This window comes from Carettochelys insculpta, chromosome 10 (genome assembly GCF_033958435.1).
Source record: "Carettochelys insculpta isolate YL-2023 chromosome 10, ASM3395843v1, whole genome shotgun sequence".
Lineage (NCBI taxonomy): Eukaryota > Metazoa > Chordata > Testudines > Carettochelyidae > Carettochelys > Carettochelys insculpta.
In genome coordinates, this window is record NC_134146.1 from 6,203,583 (window position 1) to 6,221,936 (window position 18,354).

The 18,354-nt window shown below is 46.4% G+C and overlaps 1 protein-coding gene across 2 annotated transcripts; it reads left to right on the forward strand.

Moving 5' to 3' along the window:
- Positions 1–3,967: 3,967 nt before the first annotated feature.
- On the forward strand, positions 3,968–17,563 carry LOC142018320 (sialidase-2-like). 2 transcript variants are annotated; one of them, XM_075004034.1, is made up of 3 exons: positions 3,968–4,067; positions 7,907–8,111; positions 13,782–17,563. In XM_075004034.1, the coding sequence occupies exons 1-3, from the start codon at positions 4,063–4,065 to the stop codon at positions 14,745–14,747; spliced, it is 1,176 nt and encodes a 391-aa protein (XP_074860135.1). In that variant the 5' UTR covers positions 3,968–4,062; the 3' UTR covers positions 14,748–17,563. The 2 variants fall into 2 exon arrangements, with proteins under 2 accessions (XP_074860135.1, XP_074860134.1); XM_075004033.1 differs by lacking the exon at positions 3,968–4,067 and adding an exon at positions 4,254–4,306.
- The last annotated feature ends 791 nt before the right edge of the window (positions 17,564–18,354 follow it).

Sequence of the window (18,354 nt, forward strand, 5' to 3'; positions counted from 1 at the left end):
AGACGTTATTCATCGAAGTAGCCTATTTCGATGTTGCTACATCGAAATAAGCTACTTCGATGTAGCATTCACATGTAGACGTAGCCATTGATACTACACCAAAGGAAGGATGCCCATTTACACAACCATGGCCCACATCAGGAACCTTCCTACACTCCACAATGGAATATATGGTGGAGAATGTAGGATGGCTGTATATGCCACTTAGACTGGATTTTGCAGGTATGGACATGCCAGGGCAATGTCCCAGCCATTATAAGGATTGGTTTAACACGGAGATGCAATTGCAACTACAACTTTGGAAGGGCTCCCAAAGTACCCCACAACAACATACAGACAGATGGGATATATTGGGAACAGCCCTGGGAGGGTCTAGCCTTGGCATGTCCCTATGGAACTCAGCAGATATTGAAAATCTCAATTTAAAAATCAACATTGTGGTGAATGGAATAGGCAAAGCAGTGAAAACTGGGGGAGGGATTAGTAGTCTACTGCTGGATCAGCATGCAATCACTATTGACAATATGCATTTAATTGCGCAAGGGTTTAAACACCTAAATGCTACTATTTTGTCTCTTATCAACAGCATACAAAACAATGACATTTCACTGGCAGTTGCCTGCAAAGCCTATGGCAATAGGGTAATAGAGATTGTACAGCAAAGTTTGCTACAGCTACAGCTTCAGAATTGGCCACGTATCTTAGACCAGGCCTCCATCATGAACCAAATATAACAACCGGGCATAAATCACATGAGGCCTATCTTTGTGCAATTTGCTAAATTTGACAAAATCCCAAGACAGAAGCATGAGGAGGACGAGAGTATAAACCTCATGATGGCAGTGCCTAGATGGGTACAAGAGCCAGTTAAGGTTTACAACGCGAATAGTGTAGGGACGTTGGTAAATAAGACATATGTGCAACATTACCCCACTGCGTGCTTGGTAACTGAAACTGGCTCAGAAGTTAATCAAGCGTGTTGCGAGAAACATAATGGATGGTGGTTGTGTGAGTGCTATGCCAAAATTGACATTAATGCCACTACAAAGGGCCGGGCACGATTAGTACAAAAGGAATTAGTTGCAGAGGTGGTGCGAATTCAAGACATGGCTTGTGCCAAAGGGTTTCATAATTTCTCCATAAATGGCAATATCTGCCCCACAAGTGAGGCAGGATTCTGTGTGCCTGTGACAAGCACCATTCAAACAGGAGCCCCTGCCTTTTGGCCAACAAGAAAGGGTAATGCTGTCAGTGAAATGATCATCCCACGTGAACGCTTACAAAACTTGTTAATTGACCCGTTTCCCCCCGTGAAGTTCTTACAGCTAGATATACATGACTTGGTTGCAAGATCTGAGGAATCTCTAATACCAATAGCCCAATTGATTCAACAACAGATAAATGAAATTGATGCGGTGCACCGAGAGGTGGAAACACCCTGGTGGGTGATTCCAGAGGATGTGACTCTACATCCAGTGGTCTGCACTCTAAGCGTATTCCTAATGGGGATCCAGGCACTAACTGTTGTTGTGTTGATAGGAATGTGCTGCTACATGATCCGTCAGACCAAGAAAGCTAAGTTACAAGGTCGGGTAAAAAAAGGAATGGAAATGGCAATCAACACTGCTGTGGTACACCCAAACACTCATTTCATGGAGTAAGAAGTTAAAGCATAATAACCTACATTGGTATATCACAATGTTATAAGACCTATATACTATATATTCCATATAAACATTTATTCTATAATACACATTTGTATCTTTGGGATAGTCCCTATATCCCCACGAAGCCCTCAGTAGGACAAAAGGTGCCTGACTCCCCCACCACGAACTCAAGGTCCCGGGCCTAACATTCCCAGGCCCACCATAAGGGACTAAAAAATAATTGGATAATAAAATCTGCCTAATAGTCGTACGAGGGAATGTGCAGACTAAAAGACAGATGGGGCATGAATGTATGGATGGTGTCATACTGGGTTATCTTTAGTCCATACATTATGCTTTTCCGGGACGATAGGTAAATATCCTCCCCATAAAAAGACAAAAAGTGGGGGAATGTAGTAAGTACAGGCCCAGTATGAGGCCTTAGGCCTGAACCAAAGTAATGGTGAAAACTTTGCTAACAGAAAGCAGTGTGCAGCTGTGAGCTAAAGGAATGCATTGCCCACAGAAGTTGGCAAGAAGAGGGTTGATGTTGCATAAACATATCTGCCTAGCATATTGAAATAGAAGCATGGTACCAGAACACCCGACCCTGGAACATTCCACAGATAAGAAAGAACAGGCCGACCCATCCCAATGACAGGGGCAGAAGGGTAATATGATGGATAGAGTTGTTTTGTTCGAACCAACATGTACAAGGTGAGAGGCGGCACCTGATTACGTAGAAGGGTTGTACCTCAATACGTCAGGAGTGATGTGTAAATTGTTTGTACCTGTGTATAAGAATGTACTTCTGGGATGTGGTCTGGGTCAGGCTGAGGGGGCAGTGGAAAGTCCTGCCACTGACTGAGCCGAGTCCATTGACCGTGGGTGCATATTTGTAGTATGCCCTGACTTAGACTAAGAAATCTACAGGGAACTACTATTGTATCCAATACGGCAATAAACCTGGCCAACGTGCCTTCGCACCCTACTAGACTCTGTGGTCATTGGGGGTTCTCCTCGGGTCTGCTGTGTCAGCTATCTGCAGAGCTGGGGCAGCACAGAGAGGGAACACACGCACGCAGCCGAGTGATACCAGCATTGGAGAGAGCAGAGCACCACACTGGTGGCATCTGACAACACCAGATGTAGTGCTGATATATAATACCCAACAGAACTCCTTATTGCTTACAGAACAAACTTCATGCACTCCACATTCATATCCCAAATTGTACTATACAAGGGTCTTCGGTCAGCGGTCCAGCTGGTCAGAGGCTCAGTCCCATGAAAAGGTGCAGGGAATCTGCAAATACCACCCCATAGCCACACCAGGCTTTGGATTATTGAAAAAGTCCATCTTGCAAAAGTGTGTGGCCTCCATTTATAACCCACTTTCTGATACTGTGAGTCTTTTCTCTCTGTGGTCGGGGCCTTCACCCGCCTTCACACCAAAGAGACAGTCCTACATTGGCCAGCGTGATCCAAGGCATGCCATTTCCTCCAGTTCCAATACAATTTCTTGCAGTCCCACCTGGTGTTTTCATAGCTGCTGATTTTTCATATTTTGCAGAGACAAAACAAAGTTGTTTTTGTACAAATAGCTCTTGACTGCTTGAAATCTTAGGTCCTTATCTCAGTTGACAACACTCAACGCACACACTCACGTCCAAACACACTTCAACCACACTAGTCCCCATGGCCTATAGCATTTGACATGGTTGTTTGGATTATATAGTACAAATGCCAGCAGCAAGAGCTACTGGAACTTTCCTCTGAGTGTAATTCTGGCTATGGAAGGGTAAAATTTCCCATAAAACCTCTACGTCCTCCACGTACAAATTCTCCAGTCTGGTGCAGGACATTCCTCAGTTCCTGAAGAGGTGTAACTGGGTGTCTCACAGGGACACCAAGTGATACCAGTATATATCAAGGGGGTGAAAGAGTCAACAAAATTCAAGTGACCCAAGCAGTGTTGATCAAACAGATGTCAATCAGTGCCCACCAGAAGGGGTTGGGTCTCTTGACATATATTATACCAATGTAATTTTAGGCAGAGGTGCAGGAATGGCATCCCTGGGCTATTGTCTCTCTGTTTTAACCTAGAGATTACTATGGCACAGGCAGTAGGTATGACACTGCCTTATCTAGTCCCTAAGCAATCACCATCTCTAAAGTCGTTTCCTCTGCATTCTAACAAACAGAAGATCTCCTCCCTCTTTGCTCTGCTTGTCACTGGTTTCCCCTTCTGAAAGGACACTTGACTCCACCTCCTGCTCAGCTACTCTGGGACCTTCCTGTTCTATCTGCAGACTGCTGGTAGCTGCTACTTCACTGTGGGTGTCCTCTTCTAGCTCTCCTGCAGTTCCTGAGGCTCAGTCTCTGACTCCACTCCTGAAGGCGCTGTGTCAGCTTCAGCATGAGGTAACTCTCTCACCCTGCTTCTAGTTATTAGCCCCACAGGTTGCTCTCTGTCAGCTCCACCATGCCAATGCAGATGGGAACCAATGCTCAGTCCTCCTCCAAAGTGACCCTGTCTCTATCTCAGTTTGTTCCGTACGTCTTCACTTGCTCTTCCTCACAGGGAACTTGTGGTAGGAGACATTTCTGTGGCACCACTAATTTGGAACCAGCACTGCTGAAATGGGATGTGTAGGAAGCAGGTAAGAACAGAGTTGGTCAAGCTGAAGGTGTTGGCATGGCACATTCTGAAGGAGGGTACTGGTGGGTTGGTGTCTCTCTCTCTGGGAATGGTTGGGTGGGGAAACTCTCTCCCTGCCACCAGGATGAGGTGAGGAGGGCCAGGCAGCTCCAGCTTCGATGGCCGTGTTCCCTGTATGCTGAGCGCTTGGGTGGCCACCCAGGAGAGAGTCAGGTTCCCAGCTGATTAGCAGAGCGCCCATTGTCAGCAGCCCATGTTTGTATTGGTGGTGCACATTCTCGTGTGCCTTGGTGCACACAACAGTGTATTCTGCCCATGGAAGGAGGAAATCAGAGTGATGCCTCTTCTCCACGGGAAGTAACAGGGAGGTGCTTTTCTTCTCCCCCAGTTCTGCTAAGTGGAGCTCACCTGCCCCTGCCTCCCAGTGCCGAGTGCAGCCACACCCCCACAGATGGCCCTACTGCCAGGAAATGGGGAGCTGGGAAATGGCTGGCTGCCCAATGAGAAAGTGAGTGACTCCCTTTCATGGCAGCCAGCTTGAGCGCCTCCAGCCATCTGCTCCACCTGACTCACTGGCTCTCAGCTGCCTGAAAGCAGATCAGAGAGCAGCACGTATGGCAATGGGTGAGGGAGTCCCTGACTCCCCCTGCCCTGCACTGAGTGCCACCCCTTGCAGAGCAGCCAGCCTCCTGCTTCCTCTCTCTCTAACGCATCACAAACCCTTTCCAACTCCAGACCATCCAAAGATCTAAAACTGGCAACTGCTCATTCCTGCTCCATTTTCTCCCCTGCTTCCTGTACCCGATACTGTCTCTGCTCTAACTTTGTCTCTAACTCGTGCGTCTTTTAGAAAGTAACTAACCATGCTTCTGGCAATACATGTCGCTGATTTGTTAACTCCTGAATGGCTTTTCCTTTTTCCACTACAGTGTGCTGGGCTTTCTTGAGTAACTAATTTCTCACTCAGCTTTATCCCCAGAGCCCCACAGCCTGTGAACAGAAAGTCGACTGTGATTCCTTTTCTCAGTTGAGACTCTTTTCTTCCGTTCTGCTTCCACATCAAAGAAACTGTCTCACAAATTTAATCTCCCTATCTCTTAGTCCTAGTAACTTTCTCCATGTTTCTGAATGTATTTTCCGGCAAAGTTTCCCAAACCCATACTGAGGACAAAACACACAGACACTATTGTTGCCTTTTCCATTTATCTGAACACTTGAAATTCTTAAATAAATTGTAAAGTAAAATACAGTGTTCTCGGTTTTCATGAGTAACTCTAATTTCTTACTCAGCTTTATCCCCAGAGCACCACAGCCTGTGAACAGAAGATCCTGAAAAGCAGTGGGGGGTGTCCTGTGGCACCTTATAGACTGACAGAAATGTATGAGCATAAGCTTTCGTGGGCAAAGACCCACTTCCTCACGTGCAGGTTCTGCATCTGCCGAAGTGGGTCTTCGCCCATGAAATCTGATGCTCATACATTTCAGTTAGTCTGTAAGGTGCCACAGGCCCCCTCATTGCTTTTTCTGGCAAAATTTTGCAAACACATACTGACGACAGCTCTCACAGACACTTTTTTTCCTTTTTCCATTTATCTGAACACTTAAAGTTCTTACATAAATTGTAAAATAAAAAACTTTACTTAACCCACTGGTTGGCCTATGTAATTAAAAAAACCAGAAAGTGTCTCTTCAAAGAAATGCAAAGAAAATAAGACCTCAGACCAATTTTCACATGGCAAGCAAGTCCCTAGGAAAAAGGAGAGGGTTGAGGCAAGTTCCCCTCTTTTCCTTTGATGGCTACTGTGTTCTTAGCTGATGGAGAGGTCTCTTTCCCCTGTCAGGACCTGGCAAACAATTGGTGTACACTGAGGCAGACAACTCAGGTGTTCACTGGGAGAACTAAGGGGACTGAACTGCTGTGGCCTTTCTGGCAATTTAACAAGAGCTTAGATCAAGTACTCCTGATGCCATGGATCCCTCCGTTATTGGACCTCATGCTGCTGTTAACTTGAACTGATTAAGCTCAAAAGACCCCTCACGCAGGTGTATCACTTCAAACAGTCCTAATCTTTATCCAACAAGATGAAATAAAGCTCTGGACAAAGAAAAAAAACCAAACACAAGTCAAGCTCAAACAATAAATGGCACGACAGAACAGGAAATGCTGGGACCACTGGCAAGAAGCAGTTACAGGAACTCATAATTCTTATGCTCTCCAAAGATAGACGCACACAGGTTTTTCTTCTTTTCCTCCCTGTAACTTCAACTGTTTAACTTTTGCCTCAGGTGAGTCACCTAGAACATTCTCCTGTCATATACTCTGAGCCTCCTGGCTGGCTTGCCTGTCTATTTCTTGATTTTTAGGAGGTTCAATATGACGAGTGAAGAGAATGTTGATTCTAGGCCCACCAGTTAATCTGATCAGAAGATAAGAAGGTTCTTGTCCCGGAATCAGGCTACACAGAGTTTGCACAAGGACCCTCAGGAAATATAAAGACTTTTATTGAGATAATTAGAGTGGTAATGGAATAGTAATCAAGTGGTCAAATAATCAGCTACCAAGACAATAACATATTGTTTTAGAGAAGTGTGGTATTAGATACCATAAAGCTTTTAATTAACATACTTACACCCTTTCTTGGTAACCTGATGGTGAGAGACAAAGGATCAGCCTTTTCTTTGGCATGCCAAGAGAGTTCAGATCCAGGTACCTCACTTCTTCAGTGGGTGGTGCAGAGTTTAGGAGAAATTAAAATGCTACCAGCTGACATTTCAGTTCTTTCTTTGTGGTGTACCACTGAAGTTTAAAAGAGGATGTGAACTTAGATAGCTACCCGATATCATCAAATTTCAACGAATCCTTTACCTACTGACAGATATCCACGAATTCCAGACCTCAAATAAATTTGGGGGACAACAAAATCGAAAAACAAGCACGGGAGTAGAGGTCATAGAGGTAAAATGAGGGAGCTGGAAGGGGACAGTGAGCAGAGAGCTCTGGATGGCACACGCTGCTCCCTGAAGATATGGAGGGAGCCAGTGGACACTGCCCAAAGGAACTCTGCTTGCGTGAAGGGAGCAAGGAACGAAAGTAGGCCCCACAGTTGCAGTCCCCCTCCTCAGCCAGCCTTCAGTGACAGGGAGAAGGTGAACCGTGCCAAGTCTAGGCCCATATTCACCACTCCATAGAGGATAGGAGAGTGGTGGAAAGCAGGTACATTGGCCCCAGGCTAAACAACTCCCTGTTTCCCCTGGTAAATGAACAGAGACTACATTCATGTGGTGGGAACTCAGGGCTGGGGCAGAGGCTAGGGGTGCAAAAGCTTTGGCTGTGGTTGAGCTCTGGGATGGGGTTTGGGATGACAGGTTTGGGGTGTCACTGGGGGGTGCTGGCTGTGGGCTTTGGGGTGGGACCAGGGAGGAGGGCTTTGGGGTTGAGTAGGGGGCTCAGGGCTGAGGAGACATCCCCAGCAGCTCCAAGGCTTGAGTGGAGGCATCTCCACTACAGCTCTGAGCCCTGGTGCGAGGCTTATTGGGAACCTGCAGAGCCATACAGCTTAAGGGGAATTTAAATCATGACCCATTTCTCCCTTTCCCACAGCCCAGAGTCTGTTACTGATGTCCTGCAACAAGTTGTGTTATTTCAAACGTGTTCATGGCGCTATCGAATCCCAGCCCTGCTCTACATTCAGCAGCACGGCACCATCCTGGCATTTGCCGAGGAGCGGGAAGGTGGGAGGGATGAAACGGCCAAGGTGATAGTAATGCGCAGAGGCACGTATGATGGGGACAAGTGCAGAGCTGAGGTAATGTGTGTTTCAGTAAAGCTACTTTGTGTGGTTCGGTTTTTACTTGGGAGGCTTTCAACTGGGTACAGGGCTGGGAGGGGACCAGAGAGATGAGTGTGTATCAGGCTTGCTGGGGCAGCCCCCCTGTGCTTCATAAAGCCAGCTGAAGACGGTCTGCTGGCAGGATCCAGACATGAAAGGCAGAAAGCAGAAAGCTGGCAGGTAAACCTAATGGCAGGTGATGACAAAGGGGGCAGCGTAAATAACAACTTTTCATTCTGGCAAAACAAATGTCTAGTTTTAGAAATTGTTGCAAATCTCTATGGTCCCCAAGAATGTTTGGATTGGTTCATGTGTTAAGCTCATCAAGGTGAACTGGTAACCTGGATAGTAACAGAGAGGAAGCCGTGCTAGTCTATACACTATCAAAACAAAAAGCAATCAAGTAGCACTTTAAAGACTAGCAAAATAGTTTATTAGGTGAGCTTTCGTGGGACAGACCCACTTCTTCAGACCATAGCCAGACCAGAACAGACTCAATATTTAAGACACAGAGAACCAAAAACAGTAAGCAAGGAGGACAAATCAGAAAAAGATAATCAAGGTGAGCAAATCAGAGAGTGGAGGGGTGGGGGGAAGATCAAGATTATGTCTACACTCAGGAATAAAGTTGAATTTAGGCCTGGTCTACCCAAGGAGATTAAATCGACTTTAAGACTCCATGGTCAATTTTATGAGCTATCTTGTCTACAATCCGAGCATGGAATAAATTGATCGTAAGGAGCTGTTACACCAACTTCTGTACTGCTCACTTCCCCTCAGAGTAACTTGAGAAGCAATGTTGATTATACCAGTGGAGTAGTAACAGAGAGATAGCTGTGTTAGTCTGTACACTATCAAAACAAAAGAGCAGTCCAGCAGCGCTCTAAAGTAAGAAAATAGGTGGTGAGCTTTCGTGGGACAGACCCACTTCTTCAGACCATAGCCATACCAGAACAGTAATATTGAGTCTGTTCTGGTATGGCTATGGTCTGAAGAAGTGGGTCTATCCCATGAAACCTCACCACTTCATAAATCATTTTGTTAAACCAGGGGAGATTAACCATGATTAAAATCAATTTTATTAGCCTCCATAACTGTCCCACAATGCCCCTCAAGGCACACTTTCTTGTCATCGCTCCATCCCCACTGCTCCACAGGTCGGCCAGAAGCAGGTGATAGTAAATGCCTGGGAATTTTGATTAGACTTTTGTTCCTCTCTGGCTAGTGTGGTGAGCAGACATGTATATCACGTCTGTGTAGCACACCTAGCGCAGCTTATAGCCATGAATTTCCAGTGTCATAAATGGGCCCCAGCCTGGAGCCATCAGGAGATCTTGGAACGTATTTCAGTGTGGGGCAAAAAAGACATTGTGAGCCACCTCAAATGCAGCAAAAGGAAGCTGATATTTATGCAAAAATATTGCAAGGCATGATCAAGAAAGGGTGCAGCAGGAACACTTAACAGTTACGTGTGAAGATGAAGGAGCTGAGGCAGAATTACTGTAGATGCAAGACAGCCATCTTCTCAGAAATGCCAATACTACGAGGAGCTTCTGGCAACAGACACAAGCTCTTCCCCCCAGAAGGTGACTAGACTCCTCCAATCAGAGTTCCTCGAAAGGATGAGGAAATGCATCCTGATGTGGAAGATTTGAATGACAGCGGAGTCCAGCCGAGTGCAGAAGCAGATCCTGAAAGCCAGGAGCTTTCTCTCAACTTGGTCCCCATCCTCTTAACTCAGGATGCAGCTTTGGGGCAAACCTGGATCCTGGATAGAGCACTTCTGGAGAGTATGCTTCTTTTCTACTGTATGGTGTAATTGTGGGGTGGGGGGTCTATGCCTCTTTCCCTTAGGACATCTTGTTAATATTTCTGGGGACCAAGCACTGATCCTGTTTGCATGCAAAGCTGAAGGTCTTAGACAGGCACTTTTGGATCCTCCTCCTAAGATTTTTGCGAAGACCTGACTTGGTCCTTCTTCCATGGTCAGACACCTTACCGCGCCAAGGCACCAGTAAGTGATCTGGAAGCATGGCTCCACAGACCATTCTTGCAAATTTACCAACATGGTACCAGGAAGGAACAAGCAATCTTTCCTTATCTCTTTTTGTTAATTTGATGAAGCTAATGTCTTGCTTGGCCACTTACAATGCATGGGAAGTTTTGCAAGTCACCAATGATTTTTTCTCTGTGACCTACCTGCTGCAGAGTCAAACTCATGTATCTACTGCAGTGGCTGTTTTAAAAACCGCTCACTTCTTTAAGCAGCCCCTCCTCTCTCAGTTTGGTGTGCTTCAAGATTGCCACGATGGGAGGAAGACCCTGGACAGCCCTGCTTCATAGCGCCATAAAATGAATGCTCACCAAAAGGCTAACATTTGACTAACCATGGCCTCATTATCCATTTTTTGTCTAGACCCACTACTCTTCCATTAGTGCCCCCCAAAACTAAAAATAGTATTTTTTGGAAACAGAGCTTCATTTATTGGTAACATGCTGTGGTGTTGTATGGATGGTGATGACTGTCTTGCGGTTGATGAGGGTTTCATTAAGGGCGAGGAAACAGCATGGCTGGGGAAGGAAGCCAGTTAACACCCTTACTGCTCATGCACAAGCTTGGTTTACAAGGCATCCCTGATTTTCAATGCCTCCTTCTGGGCTTTCCTGCTTTCCTGAGGGGTCGGTTGCTGAAAATTTCTTGCCAGGATCTCTGCCTCAGCCCCCAACTCAGGCATGAAACTTTTCCCCCCTCAACTCGCAAATATTATGAAGAATACAGCAGGCCTCCATGACAAGGGTAGTTTTTTCTTCACTGCAGTCTAAGTGGGTCAAAAAAGCACCTGAACTTGGCTTTTGAATGGCCAAAGGCATGTTCCACTGCCATTTGGCACCTGCTCAGACTGTAGCTAAAGAACCCCTTACTGGAGTCCAGGGCACCTTCACCTGCACCTTCACGAGCCAAGACAGCCATGGGTAAGCAGGGTCGCCCAAAATCACTATGGGCATTTCCACACCCTCAATGTTAATTTTCTGATCTGGGAAGAAAGTTCCACTCTGGGACCTTATAAACAGACCAGAATTCTTAGAGATTCATACGTTGTGCACGACCCCCCACACTGATGTTGCTGAAATGACCCTTGTGATCCACCAAACCCTGCAACACCATAGAGAAGTACCCCTTGCGATTAATGTATTCTGAGGTCCAGTGGTCTGATGCCAGGATGGGGATGTGCAATCCATCTATGGCCCCACTGCAGTTAGGGAACCCCAGGGCAGCAAATTAGTTCACTATCTCCTTCACATTCCCTAGAGGCACTGTCTTCCCTGGGAGAAGCATGTTGATTGCCTTGGCTACCTGTATGACAACATCCCCCATCATAGATTGGCCACTCCAAATTGATTTGCCACTGATCAGTAGCTGTCTTGCATTGCAAACTTCCAAAGAGCAACTGCCAGGCTCTTCCTGACTGCCAAAGCGAGTCTCATTCTGGTATTGCTGTGCTTCAGCGCGAGAGACAGCACTACGCAAAGTTCCTTGAAAGTGGCTTTACACCTGCAGACGTATTGCAGCCACTGCTGGTCATCCCCTGCCTGCAAAACTATGTGATCCCACCAGTCTGTGCTGGTTTTGCAGCTCCAGAACCATCGCTCAACACTGTACATTGACTTCAGTGCTGCCAGAAATTTTGCAGTTCTTCTCTACAGAGATTCATGTCCCTCAAGGTCCCCGAAAACAACAAGCTCATACTGAATGGGCATTAGGTTCAGAAGATACTTCAGCGTCGTGTGGAAACTGAGCACAGAACACTACAGCAAACTTTGAAACGTATCGGGATCCATCTTAATGCTTCCAACGGCAGCTGGCAATCAAGAAGAAAAATTGTGCAAAAAAATGCCTTCATTTATCCAGTCGGAAAGGAGGAGATGAAATGCATTGGGGGAGTCCTGGCAACAGGACTGTGGAAAATGTGAGATAGGTGCCCAGAATGCACTGCTTCCACAGTCAGACTCAGTCCTTGTTGGGGACACACTAAATTGACTTTCTGAGCTGTGTAGGACATTAGACCTCGACTTTATAAAATCTAGTGTTCAGTGTGGACATCCTTATTAAAGTCAATTTTTAACATGAGATTTTATAAAGTTAAAGCTGAGTGTCCACTCCTGCTACAAACTCCACGTAGTGTGTCCCCATTAACCTCAACTGTGGCAGCAGTGCATTGTGCGCATTTGGTAATTTCTGTCTGTATTCTGAGGTTTATTAAAATAAAAACATTCAAATCCCACAAAGCAGATAATAGTTAAAAAATTCAAAGTAAAGGCAAGAGCTAAAAATCATCAACCAGCAAATCAGGGTATCAGCATTCATACAGATAACCTTATTAGAAAATCATGCAGCTTCTCTAGCCATTTCATTCCCAACTAGATGGCTGTACTTGCACTGCAGGTGCTACAAAGACTAGGTGACTTTTGCAATCTCTTCTAATGCTCTGATTTGACAGCCATCCTTGGTGCTATTAAATATAAACAAAAGACAAGGGAGTGAGGACTTGTGGGATTTGTACCACAGGTCTGCTTCTGACTTGCTGTGTCACTTCAGAGCTGTGTCTACACGTGCACGCTACTTCGAAGTAGCTGCACTAACTTCGAAATAGCGCCCATCGCGGCTACACGCGTCGGGCGCTATTTCGAAGTTAACTTCGACGTTAGGCGGCGAGACGTCGAAGTCGCTAACCTCATGAGGGGATCGGAATAGCGCCCTACTTCGACGTTCAATGTCGAAGTAGGGACCGTGTAGACGATCCGCGTCCCGCAACGTCGAAATTGCCGGGTCCTCCATGGCGGCCATCAGCTGGGGGGTTGAGAGATGCTCTCTCTCCAGCCCCTGCGGGGCTCTATGGTCACCGTGGGCAGCAGCCCTTAGCCCAGGGCTTCTGGCTGCTGCTGCGGCAGCTGGGGATCCATGCTGCAGGCACAGGGTCTGCAACCAGTTGTCGGCTCTGTGGATCTTGTGGTGTTTAGTGCAACTGTGTCTGGGAGGGGCCCTTTAAGGGAGCGGCTTCCTGTTGAGTCCGCCCTGTGACCTTGTCTGCAGCTGTGCCTGGCACCCTTATTTCGATGTGTGCTACTTTGGCGTGTAGACGTACCCTCGCAGCGCCTATTTCGATGTGGTGCCGCGCAACGTCGAAGTTGAACATCGACGTTGCCAGCCCTGGAGGACGTGTAGACGTTATTCATCGAAATAGCCTATTTTGATGTTGCTACATCGAAATAAGCTATTTCGATGTTGGCTTCACGTGTAGACGTAGCCCAGGTGAGTCACCAAGCCGAGGTTTTCCATAGGGGTGACTAAAGCCAAGTACCTGATTCCATATTCAGGCAATGCAGTGACTTCAGTGCGCTTCCTGGGTGTTTCATACCTGTGAAAATCAGTCTTCTGGTTTAGCTCTCCGAGTAACACAGTTAATCAGTGGCAGCACTGGGACATAAGCCATCGGCTTCCAGTTCCTTTCTCCAATTACCAGATTTGCTTCTTGTGCCTCTCATTTCTGGTTTGTATGTTTAACACAAATATCTGTTCTCTGTAATACTGATTTATTTTGATTCTTTATTTTTTTCCCTCATCCCCTTTGCACTCCCAAATGGCAGTGGGACCTCATGAAGAAAATTGTCGAAGCTCAGCTGCAAGGCTACCGCTCCATGAGCCCATGTCCTGTGTATGATGAAGTAGATAAAAAAGTCATCCTATTCTTCATAGCTGTTAAGGGAAACATCTCTGAAGGACAGCAGATCAAAGAGAGGAAAAACAGGGCACGTCTCTGCCAGGTCACCAGCACTGACTGTGGATGCTCCTGGAGCAGTGTGACGACTCTTACTGAAGAAGCATCCAAGGAATGGGCCACCTTTGCAGTGGGACCAGGCCACGGTTTACAGTTAAATAATGAGACTCAGAGTCTAGTGATTCCAGCAAATGCCTATTGGATACTTGATGCTAAGAATGACCCCTCCCAGCACCCCTTCTGCTTTGTTAGTGATGACCATGGGCAGACCTGCACATGGGGGAAATATCTGGCCAAGGAGGTTGCTGGGGAATGCCAGGTGGCTGAATTGAGCAGTGGAGAAAAGAGAGTACTGTATTGCAATGCTAGGAGCCAAGGGCCATACAGAATCCAGGCAGTGAGTAACGATGATGGGAAGAATTTTCACAGTAGTCAAGAGATTAAGGAGCTGGTAGAACCTACAAAAGAAAATGGCTGTCAGGGGAGTATTATTGTCTTTCCAAGGGCTCCTAATGTGCCATCAGATCAGAAGTGGATGCTCTATTCTCATCCCACAGATAACGAATGGCAGAAATATTTTGGGGTGTACCTCAACAAGGATCCCTTAAAGCCAGAAGAATGGTCAAAACCTGTTGTCCTCTACAAGGGCAAGTGTGCTTATTCAGATCTGCAATACATGGGGGTAGGCCCTGATAGCTCACCCCTGTTTGGCTGCCTTTTTGAGCATGACTACCAAACAGAAAATGAGAAGATTGTCTTCTGTATGTTCACCTTGAAACAAGTTTTTCCATCTGAGTTTAAAGCCTCAGAGGACAGGTTCTCAGAGTCCGTCTGAGACCTAAGTTACGTGATACATCAGTGCCACGTCTCACCTGATAGCAAATGGCTTTTATAGCCTGCCTTTGTCCTGACCAAAAGGTCATATTGAATGGATTGTTTTTCTTTGGCATAGCTTCTCCTGCACCTCTTCCCACCTTGCTCCCTTTTTCAGCACCAAATAACAAAAGTGAATGTTTGTACCTGAAAACCATTTTGCCCCAATCCCTCCCTTGTCCTGTCTCTGTTGAAATCCGTCTCCGGGCCATCAGTAATTTTGGTTCTGAAAACTGCACCTCCGTGCTCTCTCAACTCCTGCGGAGCCAGGATGCTGTGGCCAATTCTTCTTTCTCAGACGATGCCACCCTCTGCTGTCCACCATTGCTTCTTAATCACTTCTAGCTCATAGAGTCATAGAACCTTAGTACTGGAAGGGACCTCGAGAGGTCATCTAGTCCAGTCCCCTGCAGTCATGGCAGGACCAACTACCATCTAGCCCATCCCTGACAGGTATTTGTCTAACCTGCTCTGAAAAATCTCTAGCGATGGGAATTCCATGTGCTCAGCCACCCTGAGAGTTAAGAAGTTTTTCCTAATGCCCAAACTTCTCTTGCAGTTTAAGCCCATCGCTCCTCATTGTATCTTCAGTGGTTAAGGAGAACAATTTTTTTCATTCCCCCTTCTAATGATCTTTTACGTATTTGAAAACAGTTATGGTGTCTTCTCTGTCCTCTTCTCTTTTCAAGACCACTCAAAACCAGTTTCTGAAATGTGGCACGCAGAACTTGGCACAAGGCTCCAAATGAGGCAGAGTAGCGTAGACATATTACTTCTCATGTCTTCCTTACAACATTCCTGGATCCAGTTCAGGATTGCTCACCTACAATTCCAGACCTTCCATAGATTCACTCCAGCCTAGCTAATATCTACCAACTCCTTGCACAGGCTCCGACAAATGGAGCCACCTCTCCTAGGTGGCTCGTTCTCTGGCACTTCCCCAGCAGCTTGATTTCTCACTGCCAAGCAAGGCTCAGTCCCTCCCTCTCTCGTAATCACACACTGTCCAACCTGATTCCTTTCAGACTTGGGGGATCTTTCTTCAATAGCTGACATGCATGCAGAAGGCCAAGTCTTGAGGGATGGGCGGGGAAATTTTGCCTGCATCAGAACTACAGTGTGAGGCCCCCTAAGTACAGTCAGTAATGGGAACTTCACATTTACTTTGTAGGGAAGGGAGATGTGCGAATATCCTGTTAACACAAGAAGTGGGCCGTGACCCATTGGAATTGCAGTGTTTTCTGAGGATTCTAAAGGATACAGGCTGGAGACAGCTCTTTGGTCTCTGGAAAGCCCAGGTGGCGAGAGAGCCTCCTCGCAAAGCATCCTCTGCGTCCGTGGCACTGTAAAAGTGGTGCAGTGTGCCAATGGAGATAATGGGTCCCTGCCCCAATTGTCTCAGTAGCACAACGTGTAATACAAACGCACAGTTGTGAGCCTGTCTTGCCAGAAAGGTGTGTGGAGTCGATGGATCTTTGGGAGTTTTTTGAAGAAGTCAGCCTGGCCTCAGGAGAAGCCTAGGTTTGGAAGGCTCAGAGGGACAGATGGGTTAGTCCAGGGATCAGTAACCCCCAGCATGGGTGCCAAAAGTGGCACGTGAGCCAATTTTCATCAGCACGTGAGATGGGAACTCAGCCCCGCCTCTCCTTCCCCATGCAGCTAGGAGCTTGCTCAAAGCCATGCTGCTTGTGGGTTAACAAAAGACCAACTAGTGCTACCAACCGCCACCTAAACTTTGTAAGTAGAGCTATTTGTGGCTTTAAGAGGTATCACTGGCACTCGGACCATACATACAAAAGGACAAATTTCAGCACTCCGCCTCAGAAAGATTGCTGACCCCTTGTGTACCCGATAGAGCAAGTCTGCTTGCTTGCCTATATAGCTTTTCCAGTGAGGTTTTTTTAAATTTTCTTTTGGACTTGATTTGTTTAAGTATTAGACGTTCATAAACATACAATAGTATATTTAGTAGCCAGTATGGTTAGCATATGTTTTGGCTGTAACGCAAGGGACCTACAGGCCACATCCTGTATGTTGAGCTTAGGCTAAGTTAGCATACATATCTTTGGGACCTTTCACTTAAGTAAGGGTGATGAGTTAAACCATAAGGGTCATATGTGGTTACCACATTTCACACAGATAAAGAATGGTGATGTGCAGGTGGTGGGTGGGGTTGGTCCCCTAAGTTTATAGACTCTTCAGATGTAGCAGGTACACCACTTAGAAACATGTAGGATAGAAGTAAGAGATGTGAGACTGAGACCATGTCATTCATATGTGTGCATATGTCATCAGTCAGGGGTGCAAAATTGGAGGGTTCTAAGTTTGCACATAGAAACAGGACTCAAGTGTTCCCATCACGCCCAGTAGCTCCAAAGATTCTGAGCTTCTCGGTTTCTTTGTTTTAGTTCTTTGTTCATTATCATTTTCTTTATTACTCTATTAGTCTGTTGGTTTTTAATTTTGTTTACATATGTTAGTTAAGTCAAGCTCTCTTAGCTTTAGGCTGGCAGAGCTCTTGTATGTTGGGCTTCTCATAAGCTCTGCACATCGCACTCATGAGCTGAGGGACGTGAACCTGGACTCTTGGCCTGTCAGAGGCAAGGGTGGTCCTTTGTTCCTTTCTACCAAGACAGAGTGTGCGTATATTAATCAAAAGCTTTATAGTATATGATTTCACATGTGTCTCTAGAACAGTATGATTCCCTTTGTAACTGATTATTTTGCCCTTTGATGACTGGTTTGATTATTGTTCCATTTATCTCAATAAAGTCTGTAAGCCTACCTTGGTCTCAGTGTAAGTGTCCTTGTCAAACACCTGAGGGTCCCTGAGAAAATTCTGTGTAGCCTTATTCTGGGACTAGAACATTATCTTCTGATCGGATCAACTGCTGAGCCGAAAGCCCATATTAGACACAGAGGTGCGGGAGGCTGATTAAGAAACCGGTTTCCAGATCCCACGTAATTTCCCTTGCTGTTCTAGTTCTGCCTGAAGGTATCTGGAGTAGGAAGGTCCAGTCCCTCTTCGGCACAGTCTGGGGAACATTAAGGGAACAAAGTATGAGAAGAGCTATGGAATCTCATGGCCATCCCAAAGAAATCTTCCATTTCCCCCTCCCCTGCCCTCCCCAGATTGCAGAGTAGCTGACAGGCTGGGCTGGAGTGGCTACTAAGTGAGGTATTTCGTTTGCTTATAACATAATGGCACTTGGCAGGTTCCTTTGCAGATCCAGGCCAGGGGCCAAAGCCCCCTTCTGTGGCCAACAGCGTGTTACTATTGCCTGGCCAGCTGGCCTCTGTTTTTAGACCCTGCCCTGGTTTGGAGTCTGCCCTTCAGTCTAACCTCTCTTGTCAATAACATTATTAAATGCTTTCTGCTCTATGATGTGTAGGATCCTCTGTGGGCCCTTCCCATCCATCCATATTAGGCATGTAGCCCCTGAGAGCAGGTGTGAGGCCCTTGTTAGCAAACCACACAGTGTGTCTTCCCAGTGAGCGACACACAAGCCCCACTCTCATTCACCATGGTGGTAGGAGCTGGAGCAGCCCCACAGCCTCTGAACTGTGCC

Coding starts and splice junctions, on each gene's coding strand:
- LOC142018320 (XM_075004033.1), top strand. CDS start 4,287: ATGGGATGTGTAGGAAGCAG. Junction 4,307..7,906: donor ATGGGATGTGTAGGAAGCAG/GTAAGAACAGAG, acceptor CCTTTCCCACAG/CCCAGAGTCTGTTACTGATG. Junction 8,112..13,781: donor GGGACAAGTGCAGAGCTGAG/GTAATGTGTGTT, acceptor CCCAAATGGCAG/TGGGACCTCATGAAGAAAAT.